Source organism: Diaphorina citri, unplaced genomic scaffold, assembly GCF_000475195.1.
Source record: "Diaphorina citri unplaced genomic scaffold, Diaci psyllid genome assembly version 1.1 scaffold265, whole genome shotgun sequence".
NCBI lineage: Eukaryota > Metazoa > Arthropoda > Insecta > Hemiptera > Psyllidae > Diaphorina > Diaphorina citri.
The window spans coordinates 164,214-177,719 of record NW_007377702.1 but is presented as its reverse complement, the minus strand read 5'-3'; the positions used below and the strand labels follow the sequence as shown (position 1 = coordinate 177,719).

Below are 13,506 nucleotides of genomic sequence, written 5' to 3'. Positions count from 1 at the left end.
GTGTGCCTGCATTGAATTACAGCCAATAAAGACTCTTAATAAGAAAATGAGAAGAAAAAACTTTTTCCATAAAATTCTTGTTTGGCGCTTAACTCATTTTGGAATTTAATTCCGCTTTGAAAGTCGTTCTCAGAATCTCAGACTGGGATCTAATAAAAGTGGGTAAATGAAAGTTATATGAGAATAAATTGGAATATCTAATTCTTATTAAAGTTAAAATAAGAACGAAATTTCAGACTTCTCGATGGTATTGGCTGTCACTTTTATGTATTCAATGTTTCTTTTTCACGTGGGACACACTTTGTTCGTTCATTGTAGTGACATTATTTCCGAGAAGAAGAGGCAGTCCTAACTCAAAACTCAAATTCAAAAATAAACTCACGGTATGTCCTTGGTATTTGTTCAAACTGGCATGAGAATAAATTTTCCAGAAAAGGAAAAATAAAGGAGTCTTAATTTGCCTTGAAAATTTTCATTCAAATTTGTGTTCTTCATTTGTGAAAAGTAGACTTAATTCAATTTTATATTTATAGCCAGGGGAGGAGAGGGGAACAAAGAAAGGAGAAAAGGTAGAGAGAGAGAGAGAGAGAGAGAGAGAGAGAGAGAGAGAGAGGGAAAAAATAAGAAAGCAAATAAAATTGAAATATTCGTCTAAGAAAAATTGTATAACATTAAAACTAGGTATACAGGGTGTCCCCATAATATAGGTATCACTTCATGGATTGTGCAGTTATGCACAGAATACCTATGAAGCTACAGGTCCAGGGTTACAAAAACCTTTGAAGTTTTTGTCAACTTGTAAACCTTGTAAGAATCAGCTGCTATTTAATTTAATTTATTTACTTTTATTATGCCTTCTTATGCCGTGAAAAACCTTCTCCTTCCGAATAGCAGTTGAGCTTACTTGGGTGATGTTTCAAAGTCAAAATGCAGGAAAAATGAGGAACAACGGATTCTTTCTTTTTCTTCTACGACTTCTAGATCCCGAGATAAATCAATTAAAAAAATACCGGTAAATTTTAACTCTGACGTCACGGCATACGCTCCCGTACACGATGACGTCACATCAAATGTTCCGAGCAAAGCAGCAAAGATCCCTCGCAGGCAGCACATTAATGTGTTTGTGCGCATACGTTTCTGCGCATTTCTTTCTGTTCCTCCGCCAGCGTGCTTGCATACTGGCGCTACCTAGCGAGGCAACTGCCAGAAGTCTGACGTCACACTTCTTTGAATTCTTTCATTAGAGCGTAGGATGAAAATTGAATTTTCGACCTTTTACAGTTATTTTTTCGGAGTTTTGACCTCATATTTGGATTTTTCACAATTTTTTTATATAGAAATCGACCATTTGTTAATAATTTTTACCCATTTGCAATTGCTCCATTGTTTTTTATTTCAGCATAACTAATAGGTTAGCATAACATAATAAATTATGAGGTTAGTATAAAAAATAGCCAGGTGTTCCAACTGCAAAAACCATACTGGAAGAATACACAGGTACATTAGATAGGTACCTAAGTAAGTAAATATCTGTATTTAGATCATGCAGGCATGACTGTCTTTTTGTGATGGGAAAATTCCATTTTCCAAGCGGTCCCTTTTTTTAATCTCCGCAGTTGAAATTTCAAGTTCAACGAGCACAAAAAGTCGATTTGTATTTTTCTCATCTATCGTTCATGTCTATCTGTATTTCAAACGGATATTTTACTGTTTAACATCGAGCATTCCTGCCTTAGTGAACAATTTCCATATGTATTAGCATGAGATATTGTAATATACCATGCTCTCTCTATTTCTCTTGACTTCCCCCCGTCCTTCTCCTTTAAGAGCTCAATATTCTATTATTAGACACTGTTATTATCATGATAATATTATCAAGTTTATTATCAGCCTACAATGCCTACAAAGATGATAATAATGTGCGGGCCACACGCTTTCGACCTTTGTCGGGTTTTTTGAAAAATTTCCATTTTCTCTTTTCAGCCTTCCTAAATTTTATTACGGAATTTACGCTTTACTTCCACATTACTCCTTGTTTTTTTTTGTAATCATATTCTCTCAAGTTTAAGTAGGAATTTAGTACCTACAAGCCAGCACGTCCCAACTTAAGGTGGGTTTGGTTGAATTTAAGATGAGAAAAGTGCAATTTTTTTAGATCTAATACTCGTAAGTATCTAATAGATTAGTTGCGCTTACTTGGGGGTTGTTTCAAAGCCATAGAGCAGGAAAAATGAGGACCAAGGACCAACAGAATTTTTCTTTTTCTTCTATGACTTCTAGATACCGAGATAAATCGATTTAAAAAATACCGGTAAATCGTGAACTTTGACGTCACGGCATACACTCCCGTAGGCGATGACGTCATAATTCATGACTCCCGCTTCGTTTGTTTGTGCCCAAGCGTTTTTGCGCATTTTGACGTGAAATCTGACGTCACAACTCTTTGAACTTTTTCATTAGAACGGCAATTAACAATTGAATTTTCGACCTTTTAAAGCTACCTTTTTGGAGTTTTGACCTCATATTTGGATTTTTCACAACTTTTTACGTAGGAATCGACCTTTTATAAATAATATTTTCCCAATTGCAACTCCTCCATTAGCTAATTGCCTACTTCACATTGCTGCTGTTGCTGTTGCTGTAGCAAAATACATCTTGCGCTATAATGTTTCCAGATTTTTACTTTCTTGATCTAGCGTTTCTTATGGTGCGTAGTTGGTTTATTTGCAATTTATTTATAGGGGAAGCTTTTTACTAAATAAACTTTTACCTGCCCTAATAACCACAAAAATACTGAGGGGTGTTACAACAAAATTTGGTACCTATATTCTCCTTTCGCAATTTTCATATTTTTTTTTTTTTATTATAGTAGGGGAAAATGGGAAAATGGAACATTGCCTGGCATTGTATCATTTCCGCATTTCCCACCATCCTGGAAATTGCGGAAGGAAAATACGACTAAGGTTAGATACAACACTAAACTTGTTGCGCTTCTATAAACGTGCACGAAAACGAACTTTGTAAAAAAATGTCAAAACTCAAGGGACCCCCAAACAACATTTTAACACACGCTGACAACATTATACAGGTGAACTGAGGTATATGAGACCTTTTTACATTCTTTCTCTTTTCCTCTTTCTCTCTATCTCTCTCTCTCTTTCTCTCTCTCTATCTATCTCTCTTTCTCTCTCTCTCTCTCTCTCTTTTCCGTTCTATCTTCTCTCACTAGTCTCATTCATATTTCCTCTCTTCTGTTTAGCCGTACTTCTCTCTTTCTCTTCTCTCTCTCTCTCTCTCTCTCTCTCTCTCTCTCTCTCTCTCTCTCTCTCTCTCTCTCTCTCTCTATCTATCTCTCTCTTAGACCAAGCACAAGTCCTCACGATGGTTGACTGCGGTTCAGGACGAGCCAGCCAATTTAACATGGCTAGAGCTAGAGACCATCACCCCGGTGTATAGCAGATACAAAAAATCTGGTGTGAACATCACACGACTTTCCTTATCCTATTGAATGGTGCTTATTTGGGTGTTCTGTTGTAACATTTACAATATCTCTAACCGTTTAGTCGATATAGCTGAAAACCGCCAAAAAGCGGTCGAAACCCGCCAAAAAGCGGTCAAAATACCGCCAACCGCAGCACCTATTTTCACCAAACGTTTTGTGTTGCATCCTTGTCACATTTATGAACTACATACCAAATTTCTAGCTTATACCGTTCCCGAGATATTGTTAAATTGCACCGAAAACCGCCAAAAAGCGGTAAAATGCTGCCAACCGTTGCACCGGTCTTAACCAAAAGTTTCGTGTCGCATCCTTGTCACATTTGACAGCTACATACCAAATTTCAAGTCTCTAGCTCTTACCGTTCTCGAGATATTTTGTTTACAGACAGACAGACACACACACGGACCAATGGCTGAAACTTTGGATTTAGGCTCTAGTCACCTCTAAACGTGTTTTGGCACTAAAAACTGACCATCGAAAATTTGACCTGATTACATTACTTTCCTTCCTATAGGATAAGGAAAGTAAAAAATGCATACATTAGGAAACCTTTTAAAACCAATTTTCTTTACATATTTATTTATCAACTTAGATACATTAGCAATCCTTATAATCCAATTTTCTTCCGTATATGTATTAACTAGAGACTATCTTGCTGCTGATGATGTTTACAATTCCTTGTCACAAACATAATTAGGGTATTTTTTCAGGTTTTCACAAACGACTCTGCTTTCCTGAAATGTAATTTTTACTTTCTACCTATTATTATTTTAGATGAAGATAATCAGAGGAATCCACTGTCTACATGGCTAGTTTGGGCCCATATATCTCTTTTCCTGAGGATTAGTCTTGGGTGTAGTTAAGCTTATGCTAATCTACGGATCTCATAAAGTCAAATAACCCGGACAGCACACATTCATGTGTAAGACACAAGAAGTGTATTGAAAAAAGGTAGATACTATCTCCACAGGTGGCCAAATTTCAACATTTTCGGCGAAAGCTTTGTGCTATACACCGGCTGAGGTTTAGGTTTTCAAGTAGTGGATTGTAAATTTCAAGAGCGTACGTATACAATTTGGGAACCCGCGTGCCTACATAAGAGCACTCCCAAAGTACCTATTCTGAGAATCTGAGATGAAAGGGAATTTTGATGAATAAGAAGGTATTGCATTGATAAGCTAAAGCATAGAAAGATGGTCTCCCTAATTAGATCCTTTGGTAATATACTCGTAACTTTGGCAGATGCGTGTCTAATTATTTACCTATGAAATATACATTTAAGACCTTGTTTAAACTGTGGGATTAGACATTAGAGGGACTTTTCAGTCTCATTCTGGTAGAGGATAAATTTAATAAGGTGGGTAGGATAATATTCTATTAATTTACAGGCAAACACATGTAGCCTGTATCACGAAAATATGGAATAATGGAAATCACTAGTGTACGGCAGCCATCTTGTAAAATAAAGATACCTAATCTGTGTCTTACTGCCTTTGATATGTTATCAATGTTTTTGGATAACATAAGGTACCTTCCGGTAGTAAAGATTTGATATCTTTTCAGAGCATCCACATATCAATCATGTACCAAAAGAAAATTGGGAATTATTTCTCAATGTATTAGATATCTACCTACGCTACATACAGAGTATCAATGATGCAAATGTCAATTCTTCTTTTATGTTAAGAGCTTTCTGTGACTTGTTTCTTCTTTTTTTACTTTTTTTAATGTAGGTATTATGAACTTTAAGAACTTCCTGCTGTAATGTGAGGGAGAGGGAGATTAAAGAGGGGGAAGAGTAAGGATAGGGGGATTAGTAGTCATGAACAAATTTAATGTTCACTACTGCATACATAATTTCAATTTCTTCTGTATTGGGTAGGTATATGTAGTTGCCTAGCGCCTGCTAAATTTTTCACTACACGTGTCACAATGTCACGTGAGATACATAAGGTACCTATTTAATCCACGTGCCTTCAGTAGAGAGAGAGAGAGAAAGAGAAGGAGGGATAGAGAGATGACAAGATCAGAAAAAAAATATAAGAGCATTTTGATTGTAAAGTACACAAACGAGCACAGAAAGCAGGAGAGTGGGAGCATTTTATATTTGTTGACATGAGCTGAAAAGACTCCGCTGTGGATTTCGTAGGAACACAGAAGTTTCCAAAATGGAGTTTCAGGAACCAAGAACAAATACATTACTTTCCCTATCCTATGTATCTACCTATAACAAGGAAAGTAGTAAAAGGAGTATAGCACAGACGATTTCAAATTACAGTTTCGGGAGCCAAGGCCACAAAGGAGTTCATAACTATTAAGTTTGAAATTTATAAGAGAGAAAGTTGAAGAGTGTTCTTTCACTGGAAAATAGAGATAATAATTATTACAGGAAAACAAAGGGTGCATCAGAAATGAAGGAAGGATAAATAAAACAGTTATAGGGTGTTTAAATAGTTTTTAGTAATAAGGTAAAAACACTATAGGTACCTACTAGTACATTATCACTTCGCAACCCCTCGTACTTCGTACACATGTTGCTAATTTTCAACCATGGCATAGGTTAGGAGCTAAGTCTAGTAATAAAACGAATGGTTCAGTGAAGCCTAGAAAATGTTTTCAATTGTACCAAGAGATCATGTTCATGAGAGTACTACTGTTGTCCTGATTAAAATAAAATGAAAAACTACATAGGTATACCTCAAAGTGAAAGGAGAAAGTTATGACAATCAAATATCCCTTCTTGTGTGCCTGCATTGAATTACAGCCAATAAAGACTCTTAATAAGAAAATGAGAAGAAAAAACTTTTTCCATAAAATTCTTAGAAAAAAATGAGGGTACTAACGTAAAAGGACTTTTGTATTCCCAGTGTTGCCAAGTAAAATTTGATTAGGATCAATCATTTTCCACGGTTGCCAAACTCAAGATAAATACCTCCGGTTGACATTTCGACGACTCTTACCTTTTCTTAATTAAGTATTTCTAATTAATATTTACTCAAGTCGAAACGAGAGCAAAGAAAAGGTTAAGGAGCCTTCTTATTTTTCTCCTCCTTTGAAATCCTTCTCTTTTTATCATTATTTTTTCATTTGAATGCTCTACTTACCCATTTAGATATTCGTTATAAGTAGGTATTATTGTCTTTGACTGAGTTAAGCACGGTTTTATAACAATCTTAAATATCAAAAGAAAAAGGTAAGTGGATTACAAACGTAGGTTGAAAAAAATAATAATAATAATAAAAGACTTACCTAGGTAGTACCTATTGGCACGAATTTAGGAAATTTATGTAAAATGAAATTTCCAATTAGTCATGTTCTTTATAAACTGGCTCTAATGAAGAACTTAGGTAGGTAGGTGGGTAGGTATTAGGTAGTACCTAGTACCTAGTTAGGTATGTAATAATAATAGTGCAAAACTACGGGCTAAAAAATTCCCGGAGGGACGGGCCCAGCTTGTTTTACAAGAGAACCATGTTTTTCCGTCTGTACTCGTGGAAGTCCGTCATTTTGAACTTAAGTCAATAACCTGGATAATCTTCAAACATAGGAGTACCTAATACCTATATGAAAAACTTTCTTGACTTGGCGGGGCGGAGCGCTACCGCGCTCCTTAATAACGTAGGTAGGTTCGATTCTATGTGTACCTTACTCAATGAAATAATCAAAGGTATCTACCCTTACAGGTGCCTCAGTATTTTATTTGCAAGAAATTCGCACAAGCATTCTGGTAAATTTAGATACACACATTAAGGTACATACATACATCTAGCTATTTAGGTACACACATCTAGGTATGTGTCCTTGTATTTCAGCTCTCATGTTACGAGTAGATATACGTATTTACCTTTATTTCCCGTGTGGGACTCCCATTCTCGTTTTTCCCCGGGCCGGGGGTTTCCAGGGGGGGGGGGGGGGGGGGGGATTTTTTTTTTTTTTTTTTAATAAAAGGTAGCAGTTGTTTCATTGCTACGAAATAAAACCGGCAGTGAAACACTCACCTTTAAAATGAAAATAAAATACGACTAAAGTGTAGGTATTTTCCATTCGGGAAACTTTCAGAAACGGAACCGATTCTGATGGCGCCCCATCTTGGATTTCCTACGGTTTCTTCAAATTAAATTGATCCCAAGGGCAAGGAAAACCTAGACCCTTGACAAATGGAGTGTGCCTGAAGGCATAGGTATGATGTGTTCCAAACCACTCGACCCCTACGGTTTAGTACAGGCGCTATTTCAGTTTCCAAAAGAGAACTGATTCGTTTTCCTAAAAGAAAAATGCAAATTCTTGTCAAAAAAAAAAAAGGTCGAGTAGGGGCCCATCATTGGAGTTAGCCAGTCGGAGTGTAAACGACCCTGGATGTAAATGGGATCCCAAGGGCAAGGAAAACCTAGACCCTTGACAAATGGAGTGTGCCTGAAGGCATAGGTATGATGTGTTCCAAACCACTCGACCCCCTACGGTTTAGTACAGGCGCTATTTCAGTTTCCAAAAGAGAACCGATTCGTTTTTCTAAAAGAAAAATGCAAATTCTTGTCAAAAAAAGTTCGAGTAGGGGCCCATTATTGGAGTTAGCCGGTCGGAGTGTAAACGATCCTGGATGTAAATGGTAGAATGGGTATGAAACATACATACGGGTATTTAGATGAGAAAAAAAATACTGGTGGGTGTGTGCATACACAGACAGGGTGTTCTTCAAAATTGTGCTTTTAACCGGACGTTCAATGACCCATTTCACAGGGGGGAACCGACGCTTTAATTACATAAAAATAAAATAACCAAAGTATCACTCTCTCCTAAAAATAGAAATGCAGCCTCTCTCTCTCATACACCCTCACTCCCTTCACTTTCTCTCTCCTTCCATTTTGGAGAAAAAAATCAATCCCGAGATCCTGGTTTCATTCAGCTCTGCTCCTGACGCGTGCGGTAATGCGGTTTAGTTTTTATCTTTCTAATCACAGAAGTTGATTGTTGACAGTGAAAAAATAATAATTGTGTAAAAACTTCCATTTTGGCAACTTGAAAACAAAGCTGAGAAATAGGCTGAACATTGTTTTGAGAAACAAATACCCAACCTACTTCAATAAAAAAAAATAATAATAATAATAATGATGATAAAAATAGCATTGGAAATTTTTAAATAGGGTTGTATTTTAATCGCATTAAAGAGCAAATTGAAATTAAAAATAATAAGAAAAAGTTACCTATGTTAGGTAAGTTTTTTTTTTGCAAGATCTTACCACGGACTCCTCGATAGTATCATTGTCCATCTCCAACATTAAGTCAAAGTTCTGGGGTCCACCAGCCGAATCGATCGATCCGTCCTGGCCCGAAGCTTTCGTGGTACTCAGAAGAAAAGTTCCGTCCCCGGTTGTTAAAAAACAAAAAAAAAAGTTGACCCTCCCACAATAGAAGAGTCATTATCATCCACAATTTTCTGAAACACCCTGTATACAAGGGCTCGCGTTAGATACTCGAGCAGTGTACACAAAACAGTTGTAAAGCTCTGCTTACAATAATCATGTTACTGTGACTGACAGCTTTAGCGGCTCTTGTAGTTGTAGAATTTTGTTAAACAATTCTTGTTAACACACAAAACCTTCTAGCAAAACAAACCGATTAATCCAAACAACAAAGCAAAACACACCATAACAGACCATACAAAACAGACCATACAAATATATGTAGATAACTCTAAGTACTGGTGAAATCAGATCAAAACGCCATCGCCATTTAATTTACGAACGATAACGGACTTCGACGATAGAGGACGTTAACGACAAACGCTAGATAACGATAAAAAGTCGTAACGATAAATTTAGATACCCACCAGCCGAAAAATCAGATCAAAACGCCATCGCCATTTAATTTACGAACGATAACGGACTTCGACGATAGAGGACGTTAACGACAAATGCTAGATAACGATAAAAAGTCGTAACGATAAATTTAGATACAAGACTTCGGGGTCTAAATTCCAACCGACATTTTTCTTTCTCAATAATAAAAAGATTAAAGTGATGGCATCATAAAAATTACCCTAAACCATTTCGGAATGGCAAATAAAATTTCTAATGTCATTTTTTACTGCCGTCTGTTTACTATCAGACCAATGTAATGTGACACTGTGCAAGGAAGTCGAAATATTATACTGTCTTTTTCCGAAACATAAATATTATGCTGATGAATTTCTTTACGACAATCATACCTGTTTTATGTCCTAATGTAACGAGAAATTTGCCCGTTCCTTACATACCTAAATAAAGGTTGAATTGTACATAAAATATAATTTCAGCTAGGGGAATCGAATCTCTACAACTGGTATTTCAGGTACTTTTTAGCGTATTTTCAGCTTAAAGTATTCTCATTATATGTCATTTCTTATTACGGTTACCTGTTGATTCGAATATCTGAAATAACTTCTTAAATCATAATTCTCAAAACTAGAATTTAAAAATTCGAGCAGCTGATTCAAAAATGAGCCTTAAATTTTACCAGGCCTGAAGAGCTCAATGAAAACCCAGTCAGTTACGAGTATTATCGGAAAGCAAAAATAACAACGCGGAAACGCGATAAAAATACGCGAGATGAAGAAACAGAAAAAAGGTAATGTGACACTGTGCAAGGAAGTCGAAATATTATACTGTCTTTTTCCGAAACATAAATATTATGCTGATGAATTTCTTTACGACAATCATACCTGTTTTATGTCCTAATGTAACGAGAAATTTGCCCGTTCCTTACATACCTAAATAAAGGTTGAATTGTACATAAAATATAATTTCAGCTAGGGGAATCGAATCTCTTACGACAATCATACCTGTTTTATGTCCTAATGTAACGAGAAATTTGCCCGTTCCTTACATAAATAAAGGTTGAATTGTACATAAAATATATTTTCAGCTAGGGGAATCGAATCTGTACAACTGGTATTTCAGGTACTTTTTAGCGTATTTTCAGCTTAAAGTATTCTCATTATGTGTCCAATTTCTTATTACGATTACCTGTTGATTCGAATATCTGAAATAACTTCTTAAATCATAATTCTCAAAACTAGAATTTAAAAATTCGAGCAGCTGATTCAAAAATGAGCCTTAAATTTTACCAGGCCTGAAGAGCTCAATGAAAACCCAGTCAGTTACGAGTATTATCGGAAAGCAAAAATAACAACGCGGAAACGCGATAAAAATACGCGAGATGAAGAAACAGAAAAAACCAAATCACAGCGTCCGTCCTGGCCCGAAGCTTTCGAAAGTCGACTTCAAATTGAAGCTCAGAAGAGAATAAACTTTCAGATTGGGCCTGTCGGAATTTTTAGCGCATGGGCGTCTAGGCGCTTCATATTGTCGTCGGAAATATATACGGATTATGCAATTTGGGTTTCTGGGTTGCATTCTATACATGGGAGTAAGGGAAGAGGGGAAGTGTTGATAATGAGAGTTAGGGAAGGGGAGGATGTTAAGAGAGGGGAGGATGACTTTGGGGGTGGTGATCGAGACCTAGAGAACTCCTTCGACCTTGAGACAGATTGACTTTGTTTTTCAACACCAAGGTGGATATTGCATGGGGCCCCCCACCTTGCCTGAAACACCCCCTCGGGTGCATTTTCTGGCTGGAACCATAAATAACGACATTGTGACAGGTTGTTTACGAGAGGGGAGTATGACTTTGGGGGTGGTGATCGAGACCTAGAGAACTCCTTCGACCTTGAGACAGATTGACTTTGTTTTTCAACACCAATGTGGATATTGCATGGGGACCCCCCACCTTGCCTGGAACACCCCCTCGGGTGCATTTTCTGGCTGGAACCATAAATAACGACATTGTGACAGGTTGTTTACCGGAGTTTATGAGGGTTTGACAGAGTGAACTGTAACTGCTATGGTCTTATCGTCCCGAATTCGAAGAGAGAAGGAAGACAGGATAGGAGAAAGCCAGCCGTTTCCGAGAACGAACATTATCCCATCAGGATAAAATCCGCCCTGGGCGGGAATCGAACCCGCGGCCTAGCGCTTACAAGGCAGACGCACTACCAACTAAGCTAAGTAGGCTGGCACATTTATTTCGATCGAGAAGAATAATATGAATAGTATGATCTCCACATACCAAACATCCCTGCTCAAAGTTCCGCTTTATGTAAACACTACCTACGTAGGTACCTACCTATATGATAATAATAGTGCTTATTTTTACTGCTCGCATAGGACTGATAAGTCCCTTTACTCCAGCAGTAGGCTACTACTATTATTGTGGTCAAATTCTCAAATTATATTGAGGATAAAATTCCATACCTCGGCTGGGATTGAACCCACGCCCTCCTGTTTACCAGTCGAGCACCTTGACCACTACACCACCGAGGCAGGTAAAAACCCCTATTGTGGTCAAATTCTCAAATTATATTGAGGATAAAATTCCATACCTCGGCTGGGATTGAACCCACGCCCTCCTGTTTACCAGTCGAGTGTCCCAGAATGTTTTCTAGGTTTTCCTCAGGACCTGTTTGAATTGAGTTTTCCTCAGAACTAGCTTAAAGCTTAAATTAAATTTTGATGTCCTAAATTATGGGACATCCAGTATATTTTCGTTCAAATTAACGTCGGGTCCCGTCGGTAGGACTCAAAACTGAAAGCTATAAAGTCTAATAAAAACCAAGTGACAAAACCCAAACTCCACATTGCGGGGGAAATAATGGCGTTCCAGACTTTCAGGTATAAGAAGTAACTCGTCCCCGTTTACGTTTCCTATAACGAATTATTCGTCTCCCAAATTGTTAATTCCTATAACGAATTCGTCTCCCAAATTCTTAATTCCTATAACGAATTCGTCTCCCAAACTGTTAGTTCCTATAACGAATTCGTTTTCCAAACTGTTAGTTCCTATAACGAATTCGTCTCCCAAATTCTTAATTCCTATAACGAATTTGTCTCCCAAACTGTTAGTTCCTATAACGAATTCGTCTCCCAAATTCTTAATTCCTATAACGAATTCGTCTCCCAAACTGAAGGGCCCATAAAGGGTTCCTGAAGGGTCCCGAAGGTCCGATCGGACCCAAAATCGAATGAGAAAATTTCCTTTATTTGTGGAAGATTTCTGAAAGACTTCAACAAAATCGGACAAACGCTTCGAGATTTGGAATGGAACAAACAGACAGACAGACAGACTAAAGAAAAGGATTCAATTGAATTGAAAAGTTCCAATTGACTTAGAACTCGCTTTGTTCGTCCTTTGTTTGTTTGTTTGTTCGTTCGTTTGTTTCCTCTTTCTTCTCATTCCCTCTCTTTCCATCTTTACACCTTTCTTCGTCGTCCTCTTCTGTTTTCTCCTCTTTCCTTCGCCGTTGTCTCCACCTCCTCTTCCCTTCATTTCCAGGTACCTACTGCATTTCTTTTCTCGCCATGGCTTTCGAGCTCTTAACGCAAACTTTATGACGGTTGATCCCCCATAAACTGCTAAAGACAACCAGAACCAGCGTTATTGGACCGAGCTGTTTTTGCACCAGTCTCTGGAAATTGCAGCTTGCAGAAAGGGTTGCTTGAACTTGCACCTTGCAAACGATTTGTGCTTCTGTTTATCCTCGGGAATCCCATGAATTCATGATCTTGGATTTTTTTAATTACTAAAAGATTACTGCGGGCTCAGGTTGTGGTTTTGTACCGGGCTGGGCTTGCTAGGACTGTAAAAAGAGGAATAAAATCAGCCTAGCCTAGCCTAACTCAGTATACATTACATTGAGACGAGGGACTTTTAACGAAATTTCGGTTTGAACATAAATATAACCACAATCCAAGGGCGAGCACACTAGGAAGAAAATCTGACGAATTCCAGTTTTGTTTAAAATCTCAACATAATAAAAATTGCCACCCATTCCTCTCACATATGGCACTTTAGCCGGAAGAACATATGGGAAAACCGGTGAGAATTTCCTCCATCCAAGTCGAACTTTCCCACCGAAAAACTGACTTGGCGCGAAAGTCATAAACGTTAAATTAAATTTTGATGTCCTAAAT

The 13,506-nt window shown here is 37.5% G+C and overlaps 1 protein-coding gene across 1 annotated transcript in view; it reads right to left on the bottom strand.

The window, feature by feature from the left end:
• Nucleotides 1–8,778, bottom strand: part of LOC103506845 (melanopsin-like) — a 77,974-nt gene extending 69,196 nt beyond the window's left edge. Inside the window, exon 1 of the mRNA XM_026821814.1 lies at nt 8,740–8,778. Coding sequence (XP_026677615.1) covers nt 8,740–8,778 — 39 coding nt within the window. The remainder of the gene's footprint in view (nt 1–8,739) is intronic.
• Between the last annotated feature and the right edge of the window lie 4,728 nt (nt 8,779–13,506).